Source organism: Centropristis striata, chromosome 24 (genome assembly GCF_030273125.1).
Source record: "Centropristis striata isolate RG_2023a ecotype Rhode Island chromosome 24, C.striata_1.0, whole genome shotgun sequence".
NCBI lineage: Eukaryota > Metazoa > Chordata > Actinopteri > Perciformes > Serranidae > Centropristis > Centropristis striata.
This window is the reverse complement of record NC_081540.1, coordinates 4,801,265-4,819,035: the sequence shown is the minus strand read 5'-3', so window position 1 is coordinate 4,819,035 and position 17,771 is coordinate 4,801,265. Positions and strand designations below refer to the sequence as shown.

At 38.1% G+C, this 17,771-nt stretch overlaps 1 protein-coding gene across 1 annotated transcript in view; it reads right to left on the bottom strand.

Moving 5' to 3' along the window:
* The window catches only part of LOC131962800 (gamma-aminobutyric acid receptor subunit gamma-3-like), a 108,578-nt gene that overhangs the window by 62,767 nt on the left and 28,040 nt on the right, over positions 1 to 17,771 (bottom strand). The window contains exon 3 of the mRNA XM_059327881.1: positions 11,523 to 11,590. Within this exon, the coding sequence (XP_059183864.1) occupies positions 11,523 to 11,590 (68 nt within the window). The remainder of the gene's footprint in view (positions 1 to 11,522; positions 11,591 to 17,771) is intronic.

The window sequence follows — 17,771 nt, the reverse complement described above, 5'->3', positions numbered from 1 at the left end:
GAAGTTATCAAAGAGGCAGAAATAGTGTCTGCAATCACTCAGAAACTTGGTGGATTTATCAGTCTGAACAATAAAACCATACACACACACACACACACACACACACACAGCATGCATGTACTGTCTGATTCTTTGTCTTGGACTCAGTGTACAAAAGGAGGAAAGCACAGACTGTAAAATCACACACAGACAAACACACACACACACACACACACAGACAAACACACACACACACACACACACACACACACACACACACACACTGTACACACTGCTTTGAAATATTGCCTCTGTCACACAGAGACGTTGTCTCGTGGCGGGTTGACATCTCTTCAAAGATTATTCATGTAAACACATTTATCTGGACTAATGGAGACGACTGTCTGACTGTCTGTGTCAGACCAGTTCACACTGGCCTGTTGGGGGGAAAAGACACAGAAATGCTTCTGATGGATGGATTCAGAAATATAGAAAATATTACCAATTCTTCTATAATCCTTCTGAAACAAGTTGATTATTCATTTTTTTTTATTATTAATGAAATATTGTTATTTAATTGGACGAAAGCTGTTTTTTGTTGTTGTCAAATTTATGGCAAATTAAATAGCATTAGTCATGTTTCCATCAATTAATTTCTCGGCGCACTTGAAGGGATTTGCATGAGAAAAAGCTTAATGGAAACACCAAAATTCAATGAAAAACATTAGAAAATGTGCATAAAAGTTTTTACGTTTGCTTTGTCTTTTTTCTGCAAATAGTAATAATAATATAATAATAATAATATAATATAATATAATAATAATATAAATATAATATAATAATAATATAAATAATATAAATATAATAATTTAAACGGGAGATGGAAACGTTTTTTCTGCATTAGTTCTGACGTTTAACTCCCATGACTGATCAGCTGTTTCCTCTGACATGAAAGAACAATTAGAAGTTGAATCTCATTCCTGAAGACTTCTCTCCGTTTTCTCTTTTTTTTTGTTGTTGTTTTCTCTCTTCTTCTTCTGATGACTGACAGATTAGCCTACAGCAACACATTACACTGCCACCTGTTGGCCAAAGTATGTTACTGCAGCTTTGTTTATTTGCTTGAAACCAGCTGATGGAAACTCACTAATTCACATTCCTTTATTGCTTCGAAATTTCTCTGACTTTACCGTCTGTGGGCAGGAACCTCTATTTCTAGTGTTTAGCCAGCACATCTCTGGATAACAGACAAAACTTTCTCTTTATCGGTGACTGTTTATTGTCCAATTAGCAACTCGAGACACAAGAATGAAGTTGGACATGAGAGCCAACGTCCATCTTTAGCTCGCTAGAGGTACAAAAAACCTGCCTCAGCCTCAGAATATAACCAATAGGTCCCAATATTTAATTTGACCAATGCATTCCGTGTCTTTTGCTCTCCACATGGACTGTTAACCTGCAGTAGTGCTGCACAATTTGGAAAAAAAATATCTTAGAGGGAAACATCCTTAATTTGCATTTTCTTTTTGCAACATTTCAAAATTTGCTCTAACTTTAATGCAAACACAGCTAATTTTTCAAGAAGAACAAGAAGTCCATATACTGCTGCATCACAGAGTTGTTAAAGCCGTACCTCCTCTCAATGCTCTCGGTCTCTAGTTGTAAAGTTTTCACGAGGCTGTGATTATCCTAGAGGTCACAGCAGCTCATTTTATACATGGAGGCCAAGTTTCACTGCAATGAACTGGCTACTGCAGAGACTAACATCATCACTCAAAGCAACACAAGGACTGTTTAAAAGAAACCCTGTGTGAGCAGAAAGATTCAAATAAAATTACTGCAGAAGAAAAACTGCATCGTGTTGCATCAAACTGCATGAAATCAGCATAAAGTGGGAACCCATAGAACCCATTTTCATTCAGATATCTCAAGGTGACATATATGTGTCATGCACTTCAACTGTAACCATCAATGGCCAACCATTATACATCTGGGAAGAAGCTCCCTTCACATGTTTACAGCCTTATTTGCTGCTGGAGCGCAGCACTAAATAAAGACACGGGATCTACGTAGTCAGATAAGGTCCAGAGAAGCCTTGAGGGTTTTCTCGTAAAAAACTGTATCGTTATTATTAGATGTAGTACGATTTCACTGGGAATGTGATAAAAAGCTGAGCTTTCACACAACCAATAATAGCAGCCTGACACTTGGACAGAGTGAAAATGATCTGCTTTGACACTTCAGTCCAACGTGAGCAGCGAGGAGACTTCACTGATGCTCAAGAGAAGAATTTCCTCTTTGGCCAAAGGCAGAAAGTAAAGTCCAGGGTCTCCAGAGAATAAAATACTGTAGTTCTGAGTTGTTAGTTGGAGAAAAAAAAGATATCTGAAGAAGTCATCTTGGCATTTGGGTAATCTCCAAAAAACAGACATCTATATTTGACAGCAGAAAACTGTCAGCACTGACCAGAGCCTGGATATATTGGTTATCAGGATATCTGGTAACCATCAGGAATGGATCCTTTTCTCTTTTTCCTGATATTATGGACTAAACAAATAATATAAGCAATGCATATGTAAATTAAAATAATAACAGTCTGAATCTCTGGATACAACATGTGTTAGCTGAAGGCTTATTCTGAGATTTAAACACTCAATTCTATTAATATTTTACTGTATTTACACTAGTTAGAACTTCCTCCACCAGCATTTTATTTCTCATTATTTCTATTATCATGCATGCTGCACACATGCTTGTCCATGCCATGCTTTGGCTTCAGCACCTTTAACTAGTAGGGATAGAGACTGGTGAGGTTTTAGAGAAGCATTTATGAAACTTGCTTTTTGTTTTATCTATTCCCTTATTAAAGTCTGATCAATTTTCTGTGCAGAAAAGAAGCAGACATGCACAGGTTTTCAGCAGAGATGCCACTATTCCATTATCTCTGACTGTGAATAATGTAGCTGAATGTTTCCAGTGTTATTATAACATGGGATAATTCTGCAGAAATTTTGTCAAAGTCATGGCATTCCTGGAATTTCATCCTAGTTTAGGACCGGAAAGAACTCAGATCCATAAGTTTGACATTATTGTTTTGCAACGCCACAAGCCAGCATCAAATTAAGGTATTACTGAGCTCTGAGGCATACGACTCGGATTAATCGACCAGTTTGGAGCGACTGGGACTGGTTCTCCAGTTCATCCAGCAGGTGGGTTTGGTATCAATAGGAAATCACAGCTTCCACTTGGTCTCACATAATCACAGTCTATTTCACAGACGGAGCAGGTGGTCCTAATAATTTCTACGCCTGGTTGAAACATGTTGGCATGCTCTATAGCAGAGCTGTAAATTCAAGAAGCCGCCCACTCGCTGGCGACAGGAACATAGCGTGGATGTCAAAAGTGCGTCCATCTTTGTCTCTTAATTCAGCGTCTGTGTTATCTGACTCTCCCAGCAGCAGCGAGGAAAGAGCGGCACTTTCGCTTGACTTTAATGCCGCTAATGCCGTTTAATCACTCAACCATTCATCACAGTATGTCCTAAATTACTATCGGCTTCATTTGGCATTGCATCATCCCAGTCAGTGCCCATTACCGTTGGAGCAAATGAGGAAAGATAATGTGTTTTGTTCCCAGGCAGATGAGGAGCTTCCTGGAGTTCGGTCGCCAGCTACATCATCGTCGCTGTGTGATCAATATGGATCTGAATCTGATCCACCGTGGGGATTTGACCTGCTTTTTCATGTGGAACTCTACACACACACACTGGGATACACATCCTTGAAGTTCGGAGGGAGGGAACGCGCTGAATGGAGGTCAGATGATGGATCAAGTCAGGAGGAGGAAGAGCAGTGAAGCTTGGAAATCACAAAATAAATGAAAATAGGCCGAGCCATGCCAGGCCACGCTGCAGCGCTGTAACGTTTACAGACAGAAAGGGATGAAAGGGGACGAGTCGCAGACAGAGAGCGGGATAAAAGAGTTGTGACTGCGCACTAATTCCGGTCCAGTCGAGCCCGAGGGCGCCCGGGGATCCACATCCCACTGACCAGCGAGCAGCGACCCTGACAGGGTGAAGCCAATCAGCGCTCACACGAGGAGAACCACTGGGATGTCACAGCGTGATCCCGCTCTCCAAAGACACAAAGTTGGGCTGCAGCCACGCCTCACTGACCCACTGCAGAGTTTCTAATTCACAACAACTTTATTAGCCTGATTTTTGTGCTCTATTTTGTAGAAGAAGCACTTGGACAAAGAGTCGACACGATTTTTAAAGTTGGACATTTGCAGAACAAAAGTACAGTGTAAAACTAGGAGATTTTCCTCCCTTTGAAACGAACGAGAGAATAAACATCATTAGCATAGCTGGTTGCAGTTATAAATAGAAACAAGGACATCCCCAAACAACTCTGCCAAACGAACGAAGGCCGGAGTTTAGAAACGGGGACTTCTTTGAAATTAAAGATGCATTTCATCCCCGTGCATGTAATTCAAGAGTTATGTTCCATAAGTGCTCCGACTGTTCTGCTCTTGTTTTCTGCTTTGTTTTTATTCAGTGCAGCTGCAAAAAAACAAACTTTTCTAAGGAGGAGAAAATATTATTTAGCATGGAACAACCTGCCAGTAGAGTCAAGACTTGATGCAATGTTTACACGTTTAAATCTAAGTTACAGACCAACCTTTTAACATTATTTTTAAATAATTTTCCTTGTTTTAATTCATTTCTTCTCTTTGTTTTTCACTTGTTTGTTCTATTGTTTTATTGTGCTTTTGCATGCTTCATTTTTTGTTCTTATTCTATGTGCTATAGCTTGCTTTTTTCTATTGTTTTTATTGTTTGTATAGCACTTTTGGCTGCCTCTGGGTATGAAATGTGAGATATAAATCACTTTTTCTTGCCTGGTAAATTCAGCATCTTCCTAACGAATGTGACAGAGCACCTGGATTTTACTGCTGTGTCTCGTTTTTATTGATAACAGTGAAATCTCCAAACTGGTTTGACCGTTTTCACACCATTCAGTGGCCGTATTCAGATCCTTTACTGCAGTAAAAGTACTAATATCAGTCTGTGAAATAACTCCACTACAGTAGATGTCCTGCATCCAAAACTTACTGAAGTACAAAAGCATCAAAAGTAAAGATATTATCATGCAGAATGGACCCACTCAGACTGTTATATATAATCTATATATAACATTATAGTATTAATAGTTGATACATTTATATAAGCAGTTTCTTTCTTGCTCTTAGTTGCCGTGTTTCCATGAATTTTGAAGCAAAATTTTGAAATTTTGCATTAAAGAAAACGTGAATTACTGAGTTTCCATCAGCTGATTTAAAGAGAATAAACAAAGCTGCAGAAACGTACTTTGGTCAAAAACTTTTATGCACATTTTCGAAAAGGTTTTATCAAGCTTTTCTCATGCAAATCTTCAAAATGTGCAGATAAATGAATTCTTAATGGGAATCCTAATAAACAAACAAATGAATAAATGCCATTTTTATGATCAAATTCTACAATTTCGCTCATATTTTCTGCATGAAACCAAGAGGTCTGTTTGTGTAACTTCTGAATTCTGCAATCTGGGCTTTGAATCAAGTTTATAATTAGTTGTTTTTTTTAGTTAAAATTAGACTGCAAATTATAACTTGGGTTTACATGCTGTTTTTTTAAGTTGATCTTGTCGTTCGGACCTCTCACACGGCGACATGACGCCACTTTGCTTAATTATTGCAGAGCTTTGTTGAACACTCAGCTCTGATTGGCCGGTGGAAGGTAATCTGAGGTCTGCTGAGATTTCTCTTTCATCACATTCAGCCACGGGCGTCTGGTCCATTTTGTTGATTTCTTTTCATATCAGCTCTCTTCTAACAGAAAGTTGTTTACTGGTGCAGACAGTGCTGCTTTCACTGTAAGATCAGTGGCTTTAGTTTGTCTTTAAAACCATCGTTTTATCTGTAGTGTCAACTGATTGATGTCTTTTGTATGCAGCCGTGTAATAAGCAGGATGAAGCCGGAAGGAAGTCATCATGGTGAAATAAAGCCCTTCACTGTTATCAGGAGCTTCTATTGACTTGCAGAATCCTCCTGCAGCGATGACCAGTCTGCTTTAGATTATCCTGTTATTGTGTGAATCAAACATGCAATAAAAGCTGCACACATGCATTCATCTGTTAACATTATGCTCCGCTTCTTTGAGGATTTACTGGGTGTGTTTTTAGAGTTATATCCTAAAGATTTTCATAATATTAAAGCCCATTTTGATTGACTGCATTTTCTCCAGCAATAACCACTACAGAGTAACCTTGTACATGCCTCTCATTGTATAGAAACTTGGACTTAATTGTTGTATTTACTGTATTCTATTTAATTAGTAATTATCTCTCTATATAATAGTCTTTTGTTTGTGGCAGGGTCCGCCAATCCCCTGCTAGATTCGAGTTGCCTTCACATGCACAAAGGAGTTAGAGAAAGTTATTTAGTGTGCACTGCAGCATTATTTTACCTTACTGTTTACTGCTAACTCTCTCCACACTGTCTAAGAGTAAAAGATTATCTAACTGTTGCTGCTTTAACCCTCTGAACCCCATCCTTCGAGGAATTGAACAATTTTTTTTTTAAAAGATCGCCAAGAATACACCCTTTATTGTAGAAAGAAGCTGTAAAAACAGGCATTATCAACAAAATCTGAACTTTCAGAGAGTCCTTGAACGGATCACAAGGTGTGAATGTTTCTGTTCGAAAAACAAAGTTTAAAAGTGTGATAATTCTGTCAAAATCACTTTATTCTTCATGTCTCATTTTTTTTAAAATCTCCCAAAAATAAAGCGTTTGGAATAACCAGACCCTGTTAAAAACCGGCATTATCCATCGATAATTAACTTTCCGACTGTCCTTGAATGGATCATAGGTTATGAAAGTTCCATTTGCAAAAGTAAAAAGAGAAGCTTGAAAATAAAAAAGCAATATGTGTCTTGGATAAGAAGGTTTGTGTATGGCTCCCTGTTTAGCCCAAGCACAATGTGCTGCAAAGGAAGCAATACTGGCACTGCGTTAAAAAAGTAGTTTTAATGTCAATGTAATTTAAAACGTGTCCAAAAAAATAAAGCGTTTGCACTAACCAGATCCTGTTAAAAACATTAAATTCTGCTCCTCAGAGACACTGTGAAGACATGATTGATTCTGCTGACACCAACGGTCAAGTGACAAATATTCACTGAGAATCTGTTTACACAGAGCAGAGAGGAGAGGACAGGAGAGGCTGGTTACACAGAGCTGAGAGGAGAGGACAGGAGAGGCTGGAAGAATGACAATACTTCAATATGTACAATATGTGGAATAAACAGTTTTTTCCTATATTTGTGACACACTTGGAAGTGTTTATATATAAATTCCATTTTATTCCATTTAAAAAAAAATAATTTATCTGCGAAATACAACTTTCATTTTTTTGTTATTTTATGATTTATGTCATAACTGTGTTTTTCTGCACAAAGACATTTATTTTTTATTTTTTCCCCACTTCTAGCAATGATGAAGGCTAAAAGGGTTAAAATTGATTAAAAATGTGTGAAAAAGTCAAAGTAAAATGCTCTGGATTTGTCACTGCTGTGCGGCTAATAATTGTCTGACTTTTTGAATTGTTTGGCTGTTAACAGATGCACCAGTTGCTCTTTTTTGTTTGTATTTCTAACAAAGGAGATGTCCAACACAATCCTGCTACCTGCAGAATTAAAAAAAAAAACCCTCACTTGCTGTTACCAAGGTAACAACAGGAGTCCCAAATCAACCAGGACTGAAATATTATGGGGTTACAAGTTAACTCCGTCAATTTTCATATTTCGTATAGATCCTGATGTCACACATGGAGACTTTTCACAATCTGAACATTGTGCGACAGCCTCACTCCTCAGACCCTCAATTAGACAACGGAAAACTCCCCAAAATAGCATTTTTATCAGGGAAAACATGGGGGAAGCCTCAGGACGTGTGCCAGGACAGACAGCCGTGCGGTAGATGTCGTGTGCAGGTCACAGTGTGATCGTCTCTCCCTCGTGTCAATGGATTAACAATAATAATACAAACACGCCGTCTGCAGCCGCTTCAAAGTGACTGACTTCTCCTCTCAGCTCCTCAGAGTCCAGAGCACAAAAACAACTTAATGAAGCAGCAGTGCAGCTACACCGCGCTGGATTTCAAATTGGATTTACCCAATTGCACTTTGGTAAGAATGCTAAATGTCGTCTACAGCACGGAAAAGCTCCATGAATTAATACGGTTCATTTGGATTTATAATCTGTTCCACTGTGCTGAAAAACATGATTAACATGTTACTTGCAACATTTTTACTGATTTTTTTCTGAGCAGAATGTAAATTTTACAATGCATATGCAGTGTTTAAACAAAACATTTTGGGTGTTGCAAACATTCAGACACAAACATAAAAATTAAAACAAAAAAAAAAGGATTTATACATTGTAAGTTATTATTTATTTAATGTGCAATCAAGGTATGAAGTGGAAATAAGAAAGAAAGAGGAAAAAAATAAAAATAAAGAAATAAAGAATAAAGTAAAGAAATAACTAAAAATAATGAATATAGACATAAAAATAAAAAGAAAAAAATGAAAATAAAGAAATAAAGAATAAAGAAGTTTTTTTATTCAATTTGTAGATATTTGTCCACATTTCTATTTACTTAAGACTTGTTGCATTTTTATTTGATATTGTTGTATATTGAGCGCACTTTTTTAAATGTATTTTATTTACTGACTTACTTATTTCTATTTTTTTATACAGTAGCAACCGAAACAATTAATTAATTATAAATGTATTATTTAAATGATTACAACAAAGTCTCTTTAGGTCTATGTGGCAAAATGTCTTTCATATTTTTTAACTCCGCTGTCTTATTGTAGAGGTTTGAAAAACTTGATTATGAAGGTTAAAAATATTATGTTAATTAAAATGAATAACAAGATAAAAAGGTGACATTTAATGCAGCATGCTGGCCAGTTCACTAAATTATTTCTTTTGTAGTTTAATTCTGAGTGAGCAGATGTCTTCCTGAATAATATAAGTTATAGACGAGTGCTGACAGTAAAAAAAAAAAAAAAAAAAGGAGAAAAAAAAAGGGCTAAATTGCTTTTATATGTGGGAATATTTAACGTTGCTAGGAAACAGTCACAACTCAACATCTGGTGATCTGGTGAGCTCCGAGATAAAATGCTTTCATTATCACGTCGAGCTGCGCTGATATGTGCAAAGCAAAACATTTATGATGTTTTGAGAGAGAATTCTAAAACAAAATAAATAAATAAAAGTCGTGTATTGACGGCGATTGAATAGGTCCTCTGCATGATGAAAGGCTGCATCCATTTAGTGCAGCATGCTTCAAGGCCAAACAGCCCGCTGCTCGGCTTTAAGTTGTCTCAACAGTTGCCGTTTTCTCATTACTGCCCACCGAGCTTCAGCATTTCATTTATTTTATGGTACCTGATCAGCTCTTCTGTAATGAAATATGCATCGATTCGTGTCCTGGTCGTCTTCCAGAACCCGTTTTTTTCCTTCCTCGTCAAACTTTATAATGGGACGCTCCACGCTGGTGCAAAAAGATCCACTCACTAAACCACTGTGGACAGCAAATCAGAGAGCGCAGACCTCTGCCAATGCCGTGGCCTGCAGCCCTGCGTGGGCCTGAGTGAGAGAAGCAACCTCACAAATACAACCAAAGTGGATTCTTGAATGCAAACTGTCTCCCACGGCAAAGTGAGACATACAGTAAACGCTGCTGTCGCTGCTCCGCTTGGTTCTGCAGCATTAGTCTGCATTTATTCTCTCAGCTGAGAGTAAATGCACTCCAGTCACTGGTCAAAGAGCTGATGAGAGAAAGGTGCTTCAAGCCAAAAGTTTGAACAACAACTAGGTACAATCATGACTCAGCTGGGTCAAAAACACAAAGCTGCAAAACATCGTGACATGGAAAACCCAGACTTTAGACTGAATGTACCTCCATAATTCTACAATCCTACAATGTCATTCAGCAGATGCTTTTATCAAAAGAGATGCACACTTTGTAGATCATACAACACAAGCAAAGATCAAGTTCAAGACACAAGTCAGTGTTATCCGTTAAGTTTGAGTCGATGCTATCACAAGTGCAAATAGCACTTTTTAAAACATTTTCTTCTGTGTAGATTATGAGTCAAGATTGAGCTAAAATAAAATGTTAGCACATGCTTTTGGTGGATTATGTGTTTGTTGATTTACAGGAGATTCTTGGAAAAAAGGCTGGGCAATATGACAATATGATCATTATATATCAACAAAAAAATATAAAAAATTCTATAGTTTGTAGCTTTCTACATCGTTTTACTATCGTCATGTCATGAAAAAACAGCAGACGAACTACACTGCAGCACTTTTTACATCATGTGGACAAAACTTTACGTTCTGTCTTCTTGTCATCTTTGCTGTGGGGTTATCTCTTATAGACTTTTATTTATTGAATTACCAAAACAACATGCAAAACAGTGATATTTTTAATTATTAAGATAGAAAGTTTTGACCATATCGTCCAGCTGTACGCAAAAGATTCAATATTGACGAACCAAGCCCAGCCAAAGTTATCGAGTTCACGTCCATATATGGTATGATATCACCAGTCATGTCTACACATCACAATATCACAAACATTTTAGCCAACAAGATTGGTCGTGTTTGGGCCACATGTTGAAGAAGTAGAACTGCAGAAAGGAGAAGGAGTTACCTTTCATACATGCATATTAGCCTTACAGTTCTTCTGTTATCAGCTCTGGCTCAAATCTTTGTCTTTATTCTAATCCTGACCCTTTCTTTACCACTAAACCTACCTGGTCAGGTGGCTTACAAGAAGTTAATGATCAAACTGATCAACTTTTGTGTTAGCAGATATAAATTCTGAGTATGCTGCACTCTTTTTTTTATTTTAGTTTTACAGTGTTCCAACTTCTTTGCAATCAGGGTTGTAAAATACGTCTCACTCTTGAGTTTTGAAGTTCTCACATTTCTTTAAAAAAGCTCATAAGTGGCCAGAAGAGAAAAGAGCCTAGAGAGGTTTTGAGTCTTTATAAGCTCAGTGTGGTGTAGTTGGTTTATAGAAGCATAGAAGTGGTGTTTATTTGTGAAGATTATCCTGCTGAACAAAACCTGAAAGTATCATAAATGCTTGTTCTCAGCAGAGCTTACTTTCTGTGATAATCCAGAGGTAATAAAACTAAAAAAAAAAACAGGGAACTTTTTTTTTAATGCAAAAGCCTGAGAGGAGAATAGTGGAGAGTCTGCATAGAAAAATTCGATCAGTCTTCTTTTACTCATTTGCTTAATCCGAGCTGATCCACGGGACGTGAACAGAGCGTGCACACCTGTCTCTGCAGCACGCACAGACCTCACCGCCTCCAAACGCAGCGTGAGGAACGGCAGCGTTCATGTATGATGAAGCTAACGGTAGAAAATGGACAAATATGTGTGCGTGACTGGAGGGCAGACAGACGGCTTTAACTCACCATATCGATGGATGACACAGGCCCGATGCTGTTGATGTATATGCCCACATCGATGACTGTAGGTTTCACTGCAGGGGACAGAAGGAAGCAGGGTGAGTGGTGGCAGCTGCACATATTGTAGGTGGGACAGATTTATACATGCAATCATTCTGTTTTATGTGTCATGTGTCAGTGTTTCCATGGCACAGAAATCGAGTTAAAAACAATATTCACAGTCACCTCCGCAAATAAAATCAGCCCAGAGAGGCAAGATTTACTTTGGAAATCAGAAAAAAGCTGCGGCCTGCTTCCTGGAGCAGTTACCGTGTTACCATGGCAATTAATAGCATTTCCAGAGAGTATGGAGGATCTTGGCTAATTTTACTTGGCAACAACATTTGATTCCAGGGAGAGAAAATTGGAGCTTCAGAAACGTGGTTTGGAAGCAGACCGAAAGCTGCACCTCACGTGTTTAGTTTGTTTGTTTCATTATAATGTAACTCAATGTAACTGTAATATAATGTCACAATGTACAGTATATACTCCAAAACAAACCTACACAAAAGACGTTATAACACAACACGTCCTTGGACTTTGCTGTAAATGCACCACGTGTTTTTTCTAAGAATGTACATCTGATGAATCTGCAACGAGAGAGAAATGTGTCCTTGATCCGCTGTTTACCGTGTCAACATGACACAACAAGACAGAGGATTCTTCCTCACTGCTCCTCAAAATCTTTTAGTTACACACCCACCCACACACACACACACACACACACACACATGCACACACACACACACACACACACATACTGCTACCTCTCAGGGGTGCATGACGTGGAGCCTCCACCGTCACAACACTTTGTCACCACTTCGAGCTACATGTTCAGACATGTTCCCCAACAGGAGGTATTGTTATTCTTGAAAAAAAAAAAAAAGATTTAAATAGGATAAAATAGAAAATTCCGGTAAACAATAACAGCATATCAGTGATTCAAAAATATATATTTTAAAAAAATATTAAAAATAAAAATAAATGGAGTAGTTGAGAATTTAGTTATAGGAGAAAAGGTTAGAACTTAGTTAGTGAAATTGAAAATTTCTGTCTGTGAATTAAAACAATTTGCATATATTAAATGAATGACGTATTCAAGAGCATGATCGTCGGGATTGTCATAATAACAAACATTTTATAGGTTTAAATAATCAAGAGAGTAAATAGCTTCAGAAATGTGCAAATCAATCCCAAATTTCTGTGTTTTTTCAATAAAAAAAAAATGTGAAATTGTATTTTTTGTCTTACGTTTACAAACTTATAAAGTAAAATCCGGGCACATCTTTTTCCTAGTTTATGTATGAGCAGCTATGCAACATGCAGCTGTTTAATAATAAATAATAACAATTTAAAAAAAGTAAATTAAATCATTTTAATTAGATCATATGGCCATATTGAAGTTCTTGGAAATATTAGGGATGAATTATTATAAATACATTATATTTATAATAAAAAATATATAGCATGTTATTATAAATAAATACCGGTAATTTAAATTGGATCATATGGCCTTAGTTTGGTAGCCCAAATGACAGTTAAAGTACATACAATATAAAAGAAAATCTGTTTAATGTCACACTTGATACCATGTAGCTTATTAAAAATATTTTTTAAATGTTAATAACAGTCTTCATGGCTTATAACTAATAATCTGGTTTAGTTTATGAATCAAGAGTTTAAAAGTTTCACCTAAAAATTTAAGTGAATTGTGACCTTTAAAACTAAATTCTTATTGAATCGTGATTTTGGAGAATTGTGACACTCGTTTATGTATCGATCTATTACTCATGACGTCATTAAAGCCATTAAAACAAATTTAAATATTCCCATGCACCATCTCCATCTCTCTCTCTCTCTATTTACTCCACAGGATGACACACACACACACACACACACACACAGTTTCTCCCATTGCAGAGCGATCGAACACAACAACCTCGTCTCCTCTTTAGACAATAGTGTAAATGAATGTGGAGCTGTTTTGGTTGAGGTTAAGTAGCGAGCGTGTGTGAGAGCTCTTGTGCATGCAGCCCTGTGAGATAGTGTCATATTATCTTTTTGCTGGATTGTGACCAGCGGATCAAACGTGTCTGGAATAGAAGCGGTAAAGTGTCGGAGTGAGGAGGGCGAGTCGCCATTTACTGTCACGTCGTGAGCCAAAGGTTAGCCGCTCTGCCAAGTGCTGCGTGGTCAAAACCCTCTGTGGGAAGTCTTTGCAAAGTGGGGAGAAAAATAAGTTAACTTAAGAGGTATTTTCCAGATGTTTCTTTGCTTCTTTTACTCTGCTCTGCACAATTAAACTCCATTTTTAAGCTTTTCCAGTTCCTTTCAACGGTTGTAAATGTCATGTTTTAGATGAGTACTTCGATACTAAAAGGGGTGATTTCACTTAACCACACCACCAGCAATGGTATTACACTTTTAACAACTAAAAGTAGTTTGCTAATCTCATAAAACATACTGGTATGGGAATCTAGGGGCTAGGAGCAAAAGTAAGCTCACAAATATCATCAACCGGCAGCTGGAGGAACTAAACACGACCCAAACTAGGAGGAAAGACCCACAAATAGGCCTACTGCAGGAGCCCTCACATCCAGTATGAATTAGAAAAACTCCCTTCAGTAAGAAGATACAGGGTAGAGCAACAAGAAACATCTCAGAAACAAGAAGACGCAGGCAGAGTGGTCTTCATTTCAGATTATAGGCTATAGGCTATTCAGTTTATATATTTTTTTTCCATTGAAAATGCGGTTATCTATAGACAGATTGCAAGAGAAATACAGTAAGAATTTCAAGCATTTACAAGCACTTAATCCAAAATCCAAGCACTTTTCAAACCTTGAAATTCAACATTAAAATTCAATCATTTTTAAGGACTTCAAGCACCCGTACCAACCCTGCACCTTTTACTCCAAATGTTGGTGCTTCCTTTGACAGCCTCAGTGTTTGCAAAATAAATCTATGTTGAGCTTCTCATGTTCCTCCTTCCTCCCTGGAGAGACGAAGCCTCGAAGCGCCATGCTTAACCTCTGACCCCTGAGCAGCCAAACAACTCTCTCCAACAACCAGAGTCTGCTGTTTTACAGATCAGCTTCCAGGTGTGAACATCAGCGGCACAATGAATATAAAGCAGGCTGATGCTGTGAGAGAACAAACAAGTAAATCTGCTTAGAAAGGTGAGAGGAGAGGAAAGAATGGCTGCAAAGTGATTGGAGCCTATTTGGTTATTTGCAGCATCAATTAAGACACTAAACGATGACATTCTGCATGTAATCTAATAACGTCTGTTGTCGCATGTTGGAGAACGAGCTACTTAATGAATCCATGACCCATGATGCAATTATTTTAATGGTTCTTTACGGTTCATTGGCGCTGAAGACTTTCTATATCGTTAAATGGTCTCGGCCGCCGTGTCTCTCTGCAGGACGGAGTGTGTTCATGTGTGCACATCTGCGCGTTGTGTCCCCGGGGACCTGCTGTGCCGGGCCACTGATGCAAACAGTTTTGGTTAGTGGCGGCCTGCTGGGAGGCGTTGATTCAATTCCAACAGCATGTTCTGCTCCACCAACTGGACAATGAGGGACAACAATGCAGATATTTATAATTATTTATGCATAATAAGCTCCTTCTATGCCTGTGAATCGATATTCATTTAAAGATACAGCGTCCAGTTCCAGAGTTTAAGTTCAAGAGTTTGTTGCTGATGATATGATGCATATTATTTTGCAATTCAAGTGAAAAAACCTGGTGGTCACAAACAGATTTTGTGGCTTAAATAGAGGATATAAAGTGCAACTTTTGACATATTCTTGTACATTAGCAGCATGTGATGGTCAGTTGGTCAAACACTTTGGTTCAGACTGAGATATCTCCACAAATGGGATTTGATACAGATATTCACGGTCTCCAGAGGATGAACCCTAATAACTTTGATGATCTGCTGACTTTTCATTTTCGTAAAAAAAAATAATTTGATCGGGCATAGCTTGTGTAAACAGCTAATGGTTATCCATGCTGGTTTTTTTTGTCATAAATAAAAATTAAAAAAAATTCCTAGGATAGTGAAGGCATTTCCCACCCTCAATCACCTTCCCCACGATGCCTTCGCCCACCTAGGAAAAAATAGTTTATTATTTTTTATTTATGCCTTTAAATGGTCAGCAATTGCTGGTAAATGCTATTCAACATAAAGGTTAAATAAGAATTAAATTAATAGCTAAATCAACACCAATACTCTATTTTATGAAAAAAAAACTGCATATACTGTATCATGTCTGATTAAGGTTAAAGGTTTTTAATAAAGTTATTAGAAAGCAGCCTTCTGAGCATCTTTGCATCGTAATATCAGTTTAAACTACATACTAGAGATAGATTTTGAACATGCATGAATATATTAAATTAACCATATCATATCAACATCAAAGGTGTTTATTAATATAACAATTTGTCAAGAAAAAATGATATTGGGGACCCATTGAATTTCTCAGGGACCAAATCAAATCATCACCTACTGCTACATTAAAAACCTATCAACATCTCTACACAAGCATATGAGTTGACATAATAGTTTCCAATGAAATGTCTCAACAACAATTGCTTGGATTTATATCAATATTTTCAACACAAGCTCAAAAAATTCACAATATTGGTCACTATAACCTATTTTTCCCTGGTATCGGACTCAAGAACCCTATACCAGGCTCACCATCAGGTGAGGAAAAAGTCAGTGAATGATCCAAAAGTGTTTGTTGACATATAAGTAGGGCTTTTTTTAATCGATCCTATTCCGATTAACAAGGTCCTGATTCGATAAGATTTCCGGTTCGATCTGATATCTATTCAACTGCATATATATTTCTGTTAAAATGACAATTTTCCTTGTATATGCAAGAGATTTTAAGAGACTTAATGCTGTAATCTGTACAAGGAACCCTCTGCATTATTAAAAACATGATGCATCTATGAAAAAAAGCTTCACACAAACATGAGAATAGAAGTCGACATATTCCTGTGAAATGTCTCGACAACAATCGTTTGGCTTCCCATGAAATTTAAAGCCACACCAGGGTTTCCTCCTGGCTTCCTTCTGGTCACTGGCTAACGTCTGGAAGCTTCTTTCGAGCAGCATCTGGCACCGTTACCGGGCAACAAGCCTCATAATCAAATCTTAATCGTCCATTTGGGTAAACCTGGCATGGGAGGCGTGCAGGACAATGAATAATTACAATGTAGAAACGATGGAGGAACACAGACGCGGCCATTGTTGGTAGGGTGACCAGAGGGAAACCCCGGGACACTCAGAGATAAACAACACCGCTCCAGCTCATCTGCATCTCTTTGGATTATGAGGCAGAAACGCCTGCAGGGAACCGAGGTGGCTGTGTCCCTCCTGTGGGACCCATTTACAGTGGAAATGTAGAAAATGTAAAAAAGCTGATCTGTTACAGCTTAGCAGCGTTCAGAAACTGGGACAACCTGAAGGGAATTGTCCTTAATTTACACCACTGTGGATAATCAAGGTGGAGGCTGACAGTCTGCAGACATTAGTCAGCTCTCATTTCTTCTTCTTCTTCTTCTTCAGTTAGATTTATTTACCACAGCAACACAGAATAAAGTACAGTCCAGCGCTCGCATGCCTGCCTTCAATCTTTTATCCCCCCCTCTGGAAGTGAGTGTGAGTCTTTGAGCAAACCATCACAAAGCCTGAGCCGACCTGACATATGTCCAAATAACGCATGGCAGACTCATGTGGGACGCTGCATAGGTAGAGATGACGCTGCTGTCAAAGAAGAGGCGCATTTCTCCCTTTATTTCTAATTTTTAATACTTGTGTGTGCGCGAGAGCTCGGTTTGATCTCTTTCATCTTCAAAAATAAAAACTTCTAAATCGATACGGGGAAGAAAGTCAAAGCATCTACCTCGCTCTATCTATCTATCAACCCAATTTTCCACTTCTAATGGCTGGATGAGTCCTTCCTCCTCCGCCTCCTCATGTTTTTCATCCTCCTCCTCCTCGTCTTGCCTTTCAGAAAAAAGCATGACAGGCCCCATCTGTATTACCACATCACCCTGTGGGCCTCCATCAAGAAGAAAGGGCTTTAATGCCTGCTCGGCCCGGCTGCCATGACAAATGCATTACGCATTGTCGGCCCCAGTAAACACACACATGTACGCAGACGTACAGATCCCAGCTGACCGCTCCGCTCCCATATG